General features: G+C 43.0%; 1 protein-coding gene across 1 annotated transcript in view; it reads left to right on the top strand.

Annotated features, from left to right (window-relative positions):
* Positions 1-16,704, top strand: part of PDCD5 (programmed cell death 5) — a 67,080-nt gene that overhangs the window by 50,024 nt on the left and 352 nt on the right. Inside the window, exons 5-6 of the mRNA XM_086945458.1 lie at positions 10,329-10,400; positions 12,197-16,704. The exon at positions 12,197-16,704 is cut by the window's right edge and continues 352 nt beyond it. Coding sequence (XP_086801584.1) covers positions 10,329-10,400; positions 12,197-12,238 — 114 coding nt within the window. The 3' untranslated portion in view covers positions 12,239-16,704. The remainder of the gene's footprint in view (positions 1-10,328; positions 10,401-12,196) is intronic.

Below are 16,704 nucleotides of genomic sequence, written 5' to 3'. Positions count from 1 at the left end.
GAGGGCAAACACTTCTTTCATGCAAAAACAATCAAGCAAACCTATTGCAGAGACTGAGGAAAAAGCAGTCTTAAAAATGGCAACCAGGTTTTCTACTTTCTCCAAGGCAAGGGTTCTGGAGTGTCTTTCTTAGTGCAAAAGGGGATTGGAGAAAACAATTTCATGATTAGGAGGACATTTCGGGAAAGGAACATTTCATATTTACGGCGTTTGGGCACGTAGTAATTTTTTCCTTATCTGCCACATAGCCATAATGAATTTAGCCACTGCAAGAACTATATGAGGCAAAGTGCTAGTTTTTAGTATTCTATATGCAAACAGGTGACACCTAGATCCCAGATTCCTGCATAAGGGCACCAGCCAGTATTTCCTGGGTCTGTTATATGCAGGGCAAAAGAAAAGGACATGAATTTCCTCCTCGTCATGAGTATTGCAACCAGGACAGGATTTATCCTCCCCCTTGAGCCATTTACAAGTGAAGGTTTTAATGGGCAAAGTGCCTAACCTCCACTGTATAAACAGTTTTCTCGCTAGGATGGGGAAGATAATGTCCATAAAACCTTCGAATTCATAGGAATTCTTAAATTCCAAAAAACGATCAGTAAGGGTGCCGTTAGTAGGAGCGGACAGGAGAAGAGCTAGACTTTGTTCCGTGTAAATTTTGACCAGATTTTTGCGGGAAATGGATCGAAAACCCTGCTCAGGATCCTCCCATAGCTCAGGCAGCTTCATGCGGTACAATTCTTTTTTAACAAAAGCCAACCATGGGATTCTATCTCGCTTGTTCAAATCCATTACGTGGGTGAGGTCGCGCCTGTAATGTGCGAGCTCGCTGGTGGACCAGAGCCTATGCCAGAATCTTATTGGCTTTGACTCCAATTCAACAGCGATGGAGGGTAAGCCCACGTCTAATCTTAAGGGGAGCAGAGGTGTACCACTGGGGAGTGCCAGAAGGCGTCTGAGAAAATTATTTTCCACTCTGACCAGATCAGGCCCCGCTTTATACCCCCAAAGCTCGCTGCCATAGGATGCAGCCGCTTTAGCTTGAGTTTTATACAACTCTAGAACCGGGCTTATGGGTTTAAAGGTTGAGGTGTTCACAACCTTCAGGATAGCACCTGAGAGTTGGCACAGCTTCAGCCGGGATTTAACTATTTGGGGTCCCTGGAAAGGTTCTCGTGTAGTGTCACCCCCAAGTATTGGAAGGTTGTAACCCTTTCCAAGCTGGCATCACCCAGAGTGGGGTTAGGTCTGGTCTTTAGGGATGGATTAAAGATCATGAACTTGGTCTTCTCGGTATTAATCGCTAGACCATGTTGTGTGCAGAAGAGACCAAATCCATCTAAGATCCTTTGTATCCCCATCGGGGATTTGGAGAGCAGCAGGGTGTCGTCAGCAAACATGATGGCTGGCACCCTCCTGCCCGCCAGTAGGGGAGCATCGTTATCTCTAACATTGTCCAGATGGGAGATGACACTGTTAACAAAGAGGCAAAGCAGGGTTGGCGCCAAGACGCAACCCTGCCTCACCCCTCTGAGAACAGGAAACCTTGATGACAACACTCCATCCCTCCCACACCTAACCTGCGCATAGTTATTATCATGAAGCCTGATTATGGCATGCAGAATTTGTGTTGGAACACCTAACTTCTTTAGGACCTCCCAAAGTTTCTTTCGAGGGACCATATCAAAGGCTGACCTCAGGTCCACGAACACCATGTATAGCCTTCCCCCCTCAATCCTCACCGTTTTCCAATACAGGAGGACAAGGCGGAAAATCTGATCCATGGTGGACGTGTTTTTCCCGAAGCCAGCCTGGAGTGGACTCAGAATTTCGTTGGTCTCCGTCCAATCCATAAGGTGGTCCAGGAGAAGGTGGGAGAAAAGTTTTTGGGGAACATCTATAAGGCTGATCGGCCTGTAGTTGGCTGGGAGAAGGGGAGAGCCCTTTTTAAAGATGGGGACTATCTCTGCCCCCAGCCAAGTACAGGGGATCGCCATGCCTCCCAGGATGGCATTAAAAATAATTAGGAGGTACGGGCCCCAGATCTCGGGGTACTGTCTGAAAAGATCGCCAGGCAATCTATTCAGCCCCGGGGCCTTCCCCATTGCTAATCTCTCCACTACACCCACCACCTCACCGAGAGTGAATTCCAAACCAGCTGCAGGAGTGAATGAATCGTCTAAAGCGATTTCATCATTGGCAAATTGTTTGGTCTCTTGGTATAGTTTGCCAAAGTGATCTTCCCAGGCAGAGGATGCAATGTTGGGCTCTACTGCAACTTTGGCTTCTCCTGTACCAAAATTTACCAGGGACCAGAATTTTTTAGAATCCCTGGCTTCCAGTGCTAAGTAGAGTTCCTGCCAGCGATTCCAATCCCACTCTGACCTTGCCAAAGCCAGGGCTGCCTTATACTCTCGTCTAAGTTCAGCAACCTTACCCCTGTTTGCGCCTGCTTTAATTGAGGCAATTAACTCTATCTTGGCTTTTTTGCATGAGGAAATATACCAGGTTGTGGTTCTGGTCTTTTTACGGTTTCTTGGTTAAGTACTTGAGGGCAAACACTTCTTTCATGCAAAAACAATCAAGCAAACCTATTGCAGAGACTGAGGAAAAAGCAGTCTTAAAAATGGCAACCAGGTTTTCTACTTTCTCCAAGGCAAGGGTTCTGGAGTGTCTTTCTTAGTGCAGTCCTATAAAGACTCAACAAGGACGTCATAACCTAAAGTCCATTGACAAAAATAAGCATCTATCCCTAAAAGAGTCCACATTTGGGACACCGTGACAGTAGTGGGATGGGGTATCTTTAAAATCACTTGGATGAAAATCACAAACTAGCATATTTCTGAAAGTAATATGGTGACCCAATGAATGTACAGGAGAGGGTAAAATTCTCTTTTGAGTCTTTGAGCTCTTTCCTGGCTAGTTGAGTGCGTAAATACCAAGATTTACATGTGCATTGGTCCAAAGAATCTGAGGTGACCAGCTGGTCATCCACATAGCGAATGACAACAGAAGTACCAGCAAAGGTAAGGAAATGAAGGTCCTTCTTGAGCAACTGGGGTAAAATAGGTGATTCTGTATAGCCCTGGTGAAGCCTTGTACAAGTTGTCTGTCTTTCAAATGTGAAGGCAGACATAAATTGGCTACCAGGATAGACAAACAAGATTGATCACCCACAATAAAACAAAGGAGCTGTAGGCAGTATACAGGACTGAAAGGTTGTTTGGTTCAGAACAACTGAAATACAATGCGATGTCCATAATATCCGTACTTTTTGATAGATAGGATGGAGGTACTGCAAATGCTAGAGATGGGAATGAGTGCACCTTGTTGTGATTTCCAGCTCTAATTCTATCTTTCGCTTCAGGTCAGAAGGACTATTGAAGTATATGGGAAGCTTTTTCATGGGATACAAACAAAACTTAAGAGAATCAGCAGTGTTACCATGATTGGATCCCGCTGAAGTAGCTATCCGTTCTAATATGGTGGACACGTTCTCTGAAGGGGTTGCAGCTTAGATTGTGGCTGAGTCTGTAAATTCACTCAAAGGATGAAAAGCATTTTCATTTTCCACAGGAATATGAAAACAAAAACCCTTCAGGAGTACACTTAAGTTTGCACAAAATATCTCTTTGTAAAAGATGAGCAAGGGGTGAAGGACTGAGCAAGAAAGCATGCTGATCAGGTATGGAACACAAGGATATAGTGACTTGGCTATTAACATTGTAGAAATGGCAACTGTGCACATCAAATTTCCTCAGACAGGGAAGTCGAAAATCTTCACAGCTCATCGGCTTGTACCAGTAGTGATGAAGCAGGATGTGATGTATGTTACTCCATGACAAACCACTTCATCAGGATTCACTATATTGCAGCACCATTTCATTGCAACGTTGCAAGTTAATGATATTAGTGTGTATGTATATATACATATATGTATATATATTTTCTGTGTGTGTGTGTATATTCTTTATATATAATCTCCACTGCCCGTCATTCACATGGAATCCTCTCGGACGAGGCGCAGGCACCAACTTCCTATTCAAAGATTTTTTTTTCACCACGCAAATATCTGCCTTGACGCGTTCGGCCACAACATTGGCCATGCTCACATGCAATATATAGATTTTGTAGGAAGCAGTCTCTTTATATAGTTTACCGAAAATACGTGCACTGTGCCAAGAGTCCAGACTGTCAAAGGAACTACAGAGGCGCAAATGACACAGCTAATGCTCTTTTGTGGTAGTGTGGGCGAGAAGTTAGGCATATCAGAGTGTAGTGCTAAGCATTTATTGCACACATGAAGGGAGTACGCGAGAAAATCAAAGAAATCCAACACTAATTTATAAAAATAACTTACTTTTTTATGAATTTAGATGACCAGATCATCGGAATCAGGCAAGTACTTTTCGAGTTATGAATTTTTACAGCGTCAAGTGTCCTATTCACTTTAATGGAGAACGGTCCCTTTTCAAAGAGGCTGCAAGCTGGGACTGGGGGACCTGTCCTGCGAAACCCACAGGGGTGCTCGACCCTCGAGATCCTCTGGCACGTAGGGACACTGTTGGTCCACTTCTCCTCAGGTTGTGGGGCTCAGGTGCAGTGATGTCTTTTTGCGTTCGATTTGGGGCTAGAGTCACTTGCGGTTAGAGGGGGGCTGCAGAAAGAGGCTGCAGTGGAGACTGGATGTCCAGTCTGGGCAAACCCATGGGTGGGGTTAGCTCCTGTGGGTCTGAGGACCCTGTTGGCATGGTCACCTCCCTTGGCTTGGACTCGGGCAGTGGAGCGCAGGTGCATTTGTACTTGGAGGTGTGTGGTGGTGGCGGTCAAAGACTCATGTTTTGCAGTTGGTTTCTTGCGAAGAGGCCAAACAGGACAGCTGGGGCACTTTCGATGGGACACTCCCTGTCCCTGAAGTCCCTCAACGTGAAGGTCTGTTTTTCTCGGCATTGGTGTCCAGACTGGATACATCAAGCCTTTGTTGTTGCAAAGAGTCCAGTACCCCAGGTATTGTTGTGGTCCTGGCGTCCCCACACTGGAGGGAGGACCGATCGGACCTATAGGAGCATGGCTACCTGAGCAGCTGCTGCACCAGTAGTCCCAGTAGGCAGCAGGTCGGTGTACCGGGTCTTGCTTCTTTGATGCCAGAGGCTGCAGGGGAGTAGTTCCTCTACTCCAAGGGAGTTACGTTGACGATTGGCGAAGCGCTGGCAGCCGTCCGGGTTTCTTGGAGTCTGCACAGTGGCAGGACAAGTCTGTTGCTTCACGAGGGTCTGGTGGCCCAGACAGGTTGACACCAAGTCATTTGTGCTCCTCTGTTCTCTAAATAGCATTCTTCTTTGTCCGCTCCTTCGTTTGTGTCCGTCCAAATCTGAAGTCCTGAAATCAGGACGTTGTCTAAATACTCAATTTAAAGGCATTAAGGGGAGTGAGGGGTAGTAGCCAGTAGGCTACTTACTCCTGGGGTCACTAAACCCCGTAGATGACCACTTCCTTTGGGGGTGGACATCACCCTTTTTCAGAATTCCTAATTCCACTACACACAAGATGGTGTCATTTCTATATTCATGTTCACTTCAGGCTTGTTCTCCCTAGCCATGTGTCAGGCGTGGCGCGTTGCAACACGCCTTCTGCATAGCTAATTTTCCCACCTGTCCCAGTGCCAGATGGCCCAGGGCACGGGCAACATCTTACCTGTCTGGGGAAGCCTTGGGTCTTATATCAAAGGCAGCAGAGGCCATTGAAGTCTCCTGTCTTGATATACTGATTTACTAGCCTTCCTGGGGAAGGAGATAACACCTCACCCACAGAGTAGGCCTTGTTTCTGTCCTCAGGGCAGAGCTCTCACCTCCTAGGGGGTCTGAAACTCATCTGTGGTGGCAGGCTGGGCTGCACCAGTCAGCCAGCATACTAGAAGGCTTTTGGGTTCAGGGGGGTACCTCTAATATACCCTCTGGGTGCATGTATTAATACATCCATCACTGGAATCAGTGTGGGCTTATTGGTGTTTTGATACCAAACCCCATATTTTTCAGTGAAGCCATTATGTGGCTGGGGAACTCATTTTGACCAGTGCCCAGTGCATACCTTAGGATAGCACTCTTGCAATATCTAGTAATAGAACTACACATCAAAGGACAAAATCTGCTCTTACAGATATTTCCTCACTTAAAATATAATGTATCCTACCTTATGGTTCAGAGGCTTTCTGTAGGGGTGACTTGCATATATTAGATACAGTGACTTTGGTATAACAGAGGAGTTTGTGTCACGTCATGTTTTTTATCAAGGTTTGCACTATGTCACGCAGCATGCAATGGCAATCTGTTGAATTTGTATGTGGGTCCCTTAAGGTGGCATAAGATATGTCATAAGTAAGCAGACCCGTTAAAGGTACATGTTCTTGATGACCACGCGCTGCTAAAATAGACTGGTTTTTAACCTCACCTCACCTTTTAATCTCACTTGCTGTCTTAACCGCTAGTTTTAAATCTTACCTGCTCTGTTTCTTCACAATTTTCCCAGCACAAGGCCTCCCCTTGGTCCCCCACGGCTGATTGCTCCGATTGAGCGCAGGGCGGGACCTCAATCCAATACACACTTCCGGTAGCGGGAGGTGGCCGTCTAGTCATTCTCGCCTTTACCACTACTTCAGTCGCATGCCACAGCGGACACGTGCAGAGGGCACGCCGAAGGCAAGCCTGTCTGCGCCCGTCCGTGCACAGTGCCTGTTTTAACCTAGATAACCCTGGTGGTTCTGGCTTGCAATATTCCAGGGAAGCCTTATTGCCTCTTAAACTCACAGGCAATCACTGCCCAGGCGCCATCTTTGACCTTCCCATTATTTTCCGGAAAAAACACGCTCCCTGATGGTTCATAGTTTGCCACTTACCCCAGCGAGACGCTGGAATTTAATTGAAAGAATCGCGGATGGGCTAATTGGAAAGCTATTTTTTTAAAATTGGATTAGAACCCAACCGTCTAGATATACAACTAAATCCCAAAAAACGCAAACTGCGGACCAAAATGTAGCTTCCTGACAAATTTGGAGTAATTACGTTCAGCAGTTTTTGCTGTAGCCCTGCCTAAAGAAGTCTATGGAAAATGCATGGGGATTTTGCGCTTTGGGACCCCCTCTTTTTTCCTCCGCCCCCTTAACGGATCAACCTGAAACTTTACATGTACAAACTAGGCAGAAAAAGAGCAATTTTTGGGAAGTTTAGTGTAGATTAGTCAAAAGGTATCGGCATCACAAAAAACACATTTCCTATGAAAACACTGACCTAACTTTCGCTACCCCGTAGCGACAGCAACTGGGTAATAAATGTATATAATGAGGCATAATCCCGCAACACCCCCACCCCCCTTTCTCCACGTATGTGTGCATTTATTTGATAAAACTATTAATCATTAACATGTCCCTTATTTTCTAATCTTATTTTTAAATTTGCTTTTTTAATGTATTCCTTTTTACACTGATGCCTAGATTCTAATTGTTACTTATTCTGATTTAAATGTCATTACTTTTTTATATTTTTCCAATATTTTTATTTTAGGGATTTTAAGAGTGAAGTTGGAGTTGTCTATTATAAAACTAAGAACCCAGTGTTAAAAAAAAAATCCTGGTATTCACTTTTTACCAATCTTTAATATTACATTATGTATGTCCCTAATACATTATCTGCGCTGCTTTCTACATCTATGCAGGAGCAGAGGAATAACGGGAGATCCATACATATCAATGCTTGCTTTCTGCCATTTCCTTGGATCTGAGAAGATCTGCTTGAGGTGGTAGAAGGCAGGTTAGACCTTTAGCCACCATTTCACCACCTCGCTTGGGTCTTTGGAGACCTGAGCAAGGAGGTGAACTTTCACAATAGCATACGCGAATGTGAAAGTTAGAAGGCCCAAGCATGAAGCTGGAGATCTGGTAAAGCAAGGCCTCCCTTCTCTCTCCTCCGCATCAGCTTTTTCCATGCAATCCTAGGTTATTTATATGCCCAAACAAACAAATTAATATCCCTCTGCAGCTTGTCAATTGTAGATTTTTCAAAGTGAAGGGAAATACAATTGAAGAGGAAAGTAATTTTAGAGAGTATTGACGTCTTGACCAGATTCACTCTACCTATAAGGGATAAAGGGAGGAGGGCCCAAGATTTCATTTGCCTCTGGCACTCCCTAGCCACCATAGCTAGGTTAGTCTCGGGGATCCTAGTGATATCTTGAAGGACATTAATCCCCAAGTATCTCATTTTGGGGCTGATCCGGTGCTGATGCTGGGTTCCTCCAAGATTCCAGGCCATGATTTCTGTCTTCGAGGCGTTGATTACATAACCTGAAACCAAACCGAACTCCTGAGCTAGGCTGACGACGCCTGGGAATGCTGTATGTAAATTAGCTGAAAGAAATAAAATATAGTCCGCATACAGGGCTACCTTCCTCTCCCACTCTCCTTACTTAAAAGGCTGGATGTTAGATCGTCCCTAAGCCGTTGAGCAAACTGCTCAATGTATAGTTCAAAGAGGAGAGGGGACAGTGGGTAGCCCTGTCTGGTCCCCCTTGAAATCTTAAAAGGATCATTGATGTCACCATTAACCAGAAGTCCAGCAGTTGGGTTCTGATAAATCAACTGAACTGTATGACAGAATTTTTCCCCTAGGTTAAATTTCCTCAAGACCTCCGACGGGTAGATCCAATCTGCTCTATCTCCATGTTTATACGGGCATCTTTTGTTATGTTTGCCATTGATGTATGACATTACCACACGTGGTCTTACTAAGCGGGTCTCTACATCGCGGTATTTACCACGCATACCAATAGGACTCATTTACATTTGCATACATTATAAATGTCCTTTTCCAGTCCGCAGCTCAAGCAGCAATGGAAAAAGGCATTTTACCGACTGCGGTCATATTGTAATTTGGCCAGTGGAACTGCCAAATACATGTCCTCCGACCTCTATCGTAATCAGGCCCCAAGTCATCAAATGACAGTGAATAAGATCCTTTTAGGTTTCACCACCGTCTTTAGGAACAGTTTAACGTGTTGCCTGTAGACCTATATGGTTGATTTTGAAGTTGGACACTCTTGGAGACCACAGACCTTTGTTTCAGCCACCTTTATGAGCATTCCAGTCCCAGAAGAGATGTTTCTCAAAACCACGGTCACCTGCTTGGCATGTTAACCCCTCCATGAATTAGGCACTACCAGAGAGAATTACTTACAAATTCAGAGATGACCGGGTTCTGTGGCAAGCTTCGTTGTTCGAGGAAAGATAGCACAGCAACTTAATCTGTGCAATGAATGAATAAATAAATAAATATAAATGCTATGTCGAAATAAAATCCTTCTCTCTTGGGCCACAGACATTAAAGTAGTACCACCCTGTATTCTACTGCTAGTTGCAGTGGCGCAGGAACAATTTTCAGAGTGGGGGTGCTGCCATCACTGTTGCATGGTTGAATTTATAGGGATTGTGAAAAATCCAAGCATCACACAAAAACAAGTGTAGTAAATGAGCCATGCCCATTCAGCAAGAGTATTAAGGGTGTAGTATGCAGCTGGAGGTCCATTTTGTAGCACACTGTTGCAAGTATATTACTACAGCATGGTATGGTAGCTTACAGTTTTTTTTAAAGACCGCACAATCTTCATAGAGAAGGCTACTAAATGTGCAAAGGCATGCAGTTTTAGTGATATAACTATATAGAGCACAAATGATATGTGGACATCGGGTATCAGCAAATATTTGACATTTGCAAATCGCCTAGTAAAGTGTCCTGATTTATTTTGATCCTATTCAAATCTTGTTTTCTATCGGTCTTCGGAATGACAACGTGCTTCATTTGTGCTTTACGTTTCATTTTGTCAGTTCATTTACAGGCATTAAAATTTTGTTGTGTGGGGAAAAAATGACATCCTACAGTCTTTCCTTTCACACCAACCAGCAAGACTGTCGCATAGTTCACTTTATAAAATCCTTTCACTTTGCAGTCGGAGAAAGAAAACTAAACATCAATTTCAATGTTAAAAGAATAAGCAACAATTTGTCAGAAGACACCCCTCTATTCCCCTCCCCCCCCCCCCTCCCCTCCACCCACCTACGGCTGGCTGTACACATCATCTATTTCCTCGACATTTGATCATTGTGTTTAATTTTGAGGGTTATTTGGGTTACAATTCAGTAGAAGCTTAAGTATTTTGTCATAAACTGAAATGTAGTCATGTTGTATTTGCATTTATTGACCATAAATGGAGTAAACTTATTGTATGTTATGAACAAAAATGTATTGTATTAAATATACAGATTTCTGTTCTTCCCATAGATATCTGAACAAGGGTTGATAGAAATTTTGGAGAAGGTCAGCCAGCAGACAGACAAGAAGACAACAGTAAAGGTATGTGTTAACATATTAATATTGTCAAAGTTGGCTAATTGTATTGCCATTAACAACACAGAAATGGTGTGAATGCTCAGTGGTTCTATAATGGCAATGTTACAGTTTGCAGTTCTCTTTACATTTTGATGTGAACATCACAACAGTTTTTCATACCGGATACAGTGTGCCCAAGGAAACTGATACTGGAACATTTCTTTAATTTTTAGTGACTTTTGTGGGGTGTGAGATTTTTTATTGTGAAAAGGACAGCCATTGACTCTGCAGCATTTCATACATCCGTGGCAAGTTAAAACAGTCAGATGTTAGTATCTCGGCAAGGTGATATGGGGTTAGACATGTGCAAAAACTCAAGAGATTATGAGCATGGCACATTGAACATAGAAGGGGGGTATTTGAACTTTTCACAATGAGGTTCTTTGTTTCAGGCTACAGCCCAAGTTTACATCAATATTATTAGAGATTGAATATCCTATTTGCAACAAGTGTCATAATGAATGATTGTGCGAGTAAGTCTTTTTGTGTGCATTATTTCAAACGATGGTGAGTGAAGGGTGAATAAGTATCAGAAATCCTAACTAGCCATCATGGAGGTTGCATGCCTAGCATTGATCTGAGAGATGTAGGACAGTTTTCAGAGTTCTTTCTGGGGTTCATAAGACTTTAAAATAAAGTGCATTGTGGATGCAAATTTACTAATTTACTGGGACTCTGGATATTCATTGGCAGGATTTAGCAACAGTGGGAGTTAACACACTGTTAGAATGTCACCAGAACAATTGCTTACTTCCCCTAAGATTCACCTCCTTGCTCAGGTCTCCAAAGACCCAAGCGAGGCGGTGAAAAGGTGGCTAAAGGTCTAACCTGCCTTCTACCACCTCAAGCAGATCTTCTCATATCCAAGGAAATGGTAGAAAGCAAGCATTGATATGTATGGATCTCCCGTTATTCCTCTGCTCCTGCATAGATGTAGAAAGCAGCGCAGATAATGTATTGGGAGGAGTCTACCTAAACTATCCAAATTATTCTCTTTATAAGACCTGCAGCTGGCTGCTTTCCTCCTTTCAGAAAGCTGTGATGCTCAGGATGGTCTTTTGGGTGCACTGTTGTGTAGCAAAGTCAACACTACGTAGAAAATGTAATGTAGAACTTAATTAACAAGTTGTTCTCAAAGTTAGGTGTCACCGTTCTGGACTAGCAGTCCTCTTTCATGAAGTGCCTCATACTGTCCAATGTGCAGGTTGTTTTGGCTGGTAGAAGAGCATTCAATTTCTTTAATCGGGGACTACAGTGGTAATCCTTTAACATTACCTGTTACATTACAGTTAGTGAGCAGCCTTTAATATGCAACTTCGCAGAATTTGTGAGTTGGTAACAGTATGTAAAAGGCCCGATTAGCAAATCATGTTTCGCTATCCATTCGATCTTTATTGTGTATTCTCCTGGAAAGAGAATATGGGTGCAGGCTGGATGTCGGCTCTCTGAAATCCAGTGTACTTGCGGACTCCCTGTTTGTGCATCTTTTAGCCAATTGACTCCGTGGACCCCTTCTAGCAAATTGATTTTTATATTTAGAACTGCATCACAAAATGGTAGGTGCTCAAAAGGGGTTTTCTGTAGAGCTATATTTCATTTGGCCTGGAACTAGTGTGACGAGCTAATTAACTGCCATGTAAAACTACATATTTTTTATCCATATGCATAAATTGAGGTGAAGGACTAATTAATTGCATTTTTATCTGTACCTGTCTGCTGATACGCATTTAGGATGATAACTTTTTGTTTTTGTTTTTTAGTTTAACAGAAGAAAAGTCATGGATTCTGACGATGAAGATTGAGATATTAATTTTCTGCACATTTGTCTTTTGGAGTTGAGGGGTGGACAGGTGTAAAATAGAAGAAAATATTGGGACATTGCTTTTTACTCAGTGCATGCATTTGTGGACAAAAAGCCCTGTGTCACCAAGACCTCTCTGTGATACTTGTAGAAGAGAGGAGTGTTATTAAATGGGCTAGTCATGTTATTGTAAAACTGTGTACAAAAGCCAGCTGGAGGAGACTTTTGTTTACAAGCATAGCTTGTCTCTATCTTTTAAAAAACTAACTGTGTTGCATCTTTCGGGTGGAGCCTACAAAGATTATCTACTCCGGTATCTGAGACATGTGCATTGCACTCTGTTGGATTTTGCTCCCAACAAACTATGCTGAATGGAATCCTCCTACTACACCAATTTGCTAGTCAACAAACATCTTTTTCTCTAGATTGCAAATACACAGTGCCTCTCCACAGTTTTCTGATATTGCTTTTAGATTTAGGATATCCACTGTATTATCAGATATAACGTTATAGTAAAAAGTGATTTTCTTTTAAGTTTACAGGTACTGACCCAACATAAGGTAGCCTTCTGAGTTTGACAATGTAGAAATGATTAAAAAACAAACCATAACTGTTCAAACACAACACATATTTGACTCCAGTTTTTATGATTTCTGCATTTTTAACCTCTAGTATTTCCACAATTGTTTTGAGCTAAACTGAAAGTCCATATTATTTACTGTTTTTGTTGAAAAGCAGTGCAAACAATGCATCAAATAAGAAAATACACTTAAATAAAAAAGTCAGCCCACCTATGTGGTAGGGCTTCTTTGTAACAAAAGTGATATAAATTGAAGTGGATATAACATCCAGTGTACTTATGTAGCCTGGGAATTTATTATATAAATGTTCTTTCATATGCCTGTATATTGTACTCTTTATCCGACTTCATCTTCGCCTTAAAGTGTATCCATTTTTAAGTTTTTTATAGGAATGAGATGGACTTTAGCCTATTTTGAAGGGAACCTGTTCTACAAAACAATATTTGGGTTTGCCTGGGGTAGAGGGGGGGTTAGGGTGTCAATCTTTTGAGGCAGTGTGCTTGATGGACACCTGACCAGAATTTTAGTTTTAGAACTGTTTAGTTTGAGCCTGTTCTCCCCATCCATTTCTCAACTTTTGAGGTAACTGTTTTTATAGTTTCAAATTAGCTGGGAAGTTAAGTTACTCTAAGCTTTATCTAGGTTTCATCCAACTAAGATTCGAGTTACTCCACATGTGACTCTGCATGTGGGAGAGGGCTGTCTCCTGCCATGGGTATGTTCCTCCAGGATGGATTTAAACCATCTGTTGGTCTTGTCTGAAGTATTCGCAACTGATTGGCGTAGAACAGTGTTATTCACCCTGTCAAATGTGGTTGAGCGGTCAAGAAGTATGAGCATTCGGAGTGATCTGTCGTTCCCGTTTTCAAGTCATACAGGCCCAACATTTATTAGTGCCTTGATATGTATCTCAGGGGGACTTAGTAGGAATTTTAAAACTGTGATTAGCTATTTTCCAAACCTTTGCACAGCAGCAAAACAATCCAGGAACACATTCAACATGACTAAAATAATCTTATGGGAAAAGGTGTTTGATAAAACTATGTTCCTAGTCAAACCTCGGTGAAATTCGATTGAGTGGGACATTTTCACAATCTGAAAGCTAGTGTTCGATTTTATGGAATCCCTCCTTAAATCTACCTTCTTAAGTAGAGCACAGCCTTTATACAGCGAAGCAGAAGCCCACAATAGGGAACCTATAGTATGGAAATGTAGTGCAGCTTTGGAATCTTAAGCAAGAATAAACCCACTCTGTAATGTCATGAATAATAATTAAAATGAAGGTGGTTCAGTGCTCCGACATTATATATGAAGCTCAGATAACAATCAATTCATGCCCTGAAGGATGGAACCCTATAATGTACGTGCTCACCCAAAACAATTCTAGATTAAAGGATATGTTGTTTATGATACTTTTCTAGTCACAGCTGAAATATCAGTGTGGAATGTAGGTGGGTGTAAGTCCAGATTCAAGACAATCAAGCACTGCCTCAACCTGCCTGACTCAAGTTTCACACTCCAAAGACTAGTACCGTGCCAGCAACCTCTTCAGTGGAAAAAACGCAAAAGATCCAACAGTGTGTTAGAAACTCAAAGGCTGCTTAGGCTACTGCCCGTACCTACAAACTGAATCACACAATAGTACTCCTTCAAACCCCTATCTGTCAGAGACATGGCCCACACCCTAAACCCCCTGAAAACCACTTTCTATGGAGGTGATGTTTTACCCTCAAACTGCATAAAAACCTTTCCAAACACTCTCTTCTTGCTACTTGCCATCAAGCCCACCCTCACTCAAAACATCTTAAGAGAAACTTTCAAGGCTGGCCAGATCCTACCACTCCTGAAGAGATCCACACTAGACCCTGATGACAATGCACACACCTGCACAGTCCCATCGAAGTCACCCATCTCCTGCATGACCACCAATCTGGGTTCAGATCACGCTGGAGCATAGAGACAGCTACCGCACAAGATTTAGAGAATGCCCTCCTGACTACACATAACGGTGACCCCTGCCTCCTGATTTTGCAGGACAGCACTTAATACTGTTGATCTCTCATCCACACACTGAAATATCAAATGGGATTCTTATGTAATGTCCTCCACTGGTTCTCCTCCTACTTGTCCACCAAATATCGTTTTGTTTACATGGGCACCTACCGGTTGAAAGAAGTCACCTTTAGCTGTGAAGTCTCCAAGGGATCCATTTGGTTTCCCCATCATCTTAACTCTCTACACAGAGCCCATTGGGAGATACCTTCAATAGTATCAACGTTCACCAATATGCTGGCCCACAGATGAATGCCTCTCCTACCTTAGAAATGCAATGCCTCAAACACTACCTCTTCTAGATTTGGAAGACCAGCACCCACAGGAAGCACAGTCCCACTCAGACAGGAGTTCTGCTCTTGGCCAAGAACAACAGGCCAGACTTTGCTCAATTACATGCATCTGGGCATTTCTGACCTAACTTTCACCCAATGCCAAGTCACTCCAATTCATCTTGGACGTAGAACACATTGTGAAGACAACCAAGGAGGCCTGGTACCAGCTATCTCCACTGGAGAAAGTGAAACCATCTCTCCTAGAAAGTGAAATCAGAATTGCTGTTCAGGCCTTACCTCGTGCATCTCGACTTTGGCAATGCACTGCTTCACCATACTCTACAGTGGCCCCTCTGAAGGGAACCCTACATGCCGCAGCACACCTAATCAAGGCCCTAAAGAAATGACCATCAGCCCCACCCAGATCTGATGGACACTCTGGCTTCCTTTGCTGCCTGCCTTCATCATCTACACACCCATAACGGCAGGATCTCTCCACTGATATAACATTTCTTCATGATTTTTTTGGAGGCTGCATGCGGCCCATTGGCTGTCTCAAATACCCAAAAGCTACCTGTAGTATTTTGTCGCATGGGCATTCTGCCATGTCTTATTACGTCACATGAGCTTGACTGTGAAAACCGTTGGTAGGCTGTTCAACATGGAGACAATGTTTGAATCTATGGACTGTTGGTAATTTTTGCGGGGTACCAGTGGCATCTGAAATTACCAAACCGATTCAAATACTATACTCTGTGTCCAAGGACTGGGTGTTAGCGAATTCCAATATGTGTTCCAGTTGTGCTGTAATGTGGCCCTTGACAAAGGAGCTCCCCGTCATCAGCAATGCATGCTTACCTAACAAACAGAACAGGCACAGCAGAAAAAGCCTCTGTCAGAAACTGAGCAGATACAGCAAAGGTAGCAGCACTGTAAGTGCCCTTCAGACACACCAAACTTTAAAGCATCTGTAACAAAAATAAAATACTGTTGTACAGACTGTGTAGAAAAACAGGAGTGCAACCTTCACGAATGCAGATGTAAAAGAAATGAAAGCTTCACAGTCACACAACTGTTGAAAAATTGGCTGCGGATATTCAGGCCTCTAACGCACATAACCGGCACCGCGTGGGCAGCTGCGTTGCAAACTTCAGTAACTCGCATGAATCAGACAAAGCTTATTTTCAGCAGGTTTTAGCTACAGTGGAGGAGAAAGTTGCTGTGGAAGTTAATATGGATTTTTGACTCTCACCTACTCGCTGCTGCCTCCTCCACTCCATCGACAAAATCTCCACAAAGCTTGACGGGCCAAAACATAGTCACTTTTACTATTTGAAAAGTTTTGTGCGGATTCATGAAACCGTGCCAAAGTTACAACCAAATCAGAAAACATATTCTTATTAGAATCAGTAACATAACTTTATTACACAGTGGGTGTTACTGACGTGTATGCATGTGTGTGTAGATATATAGGGTTCTGATGACCTTTCTAAACCGCTAGGTTTATAAATGTCACCTGAACCCTGAGACTGCAATATAGGTCCATATTGTATTCTACT

Source organism: Lissotriton vulgaris, chromosome 12 (assembly GCF_964263255.1).
Source record: "Lissotriton vulgaris chromosome 12, aLisVul1.2, whole genome shotgun sequence".
Lineage (NCBI taxonomy): Eukaryota > Metazoa > Chordata > Amphibia > Caudata > Salamandridae > Lissotriton > Lissotriton vulgaris.
Note: the sequence above shows the minus strand (reverse complement) of the source record. Positions and strands in the feature narration are given on the sequence as shown.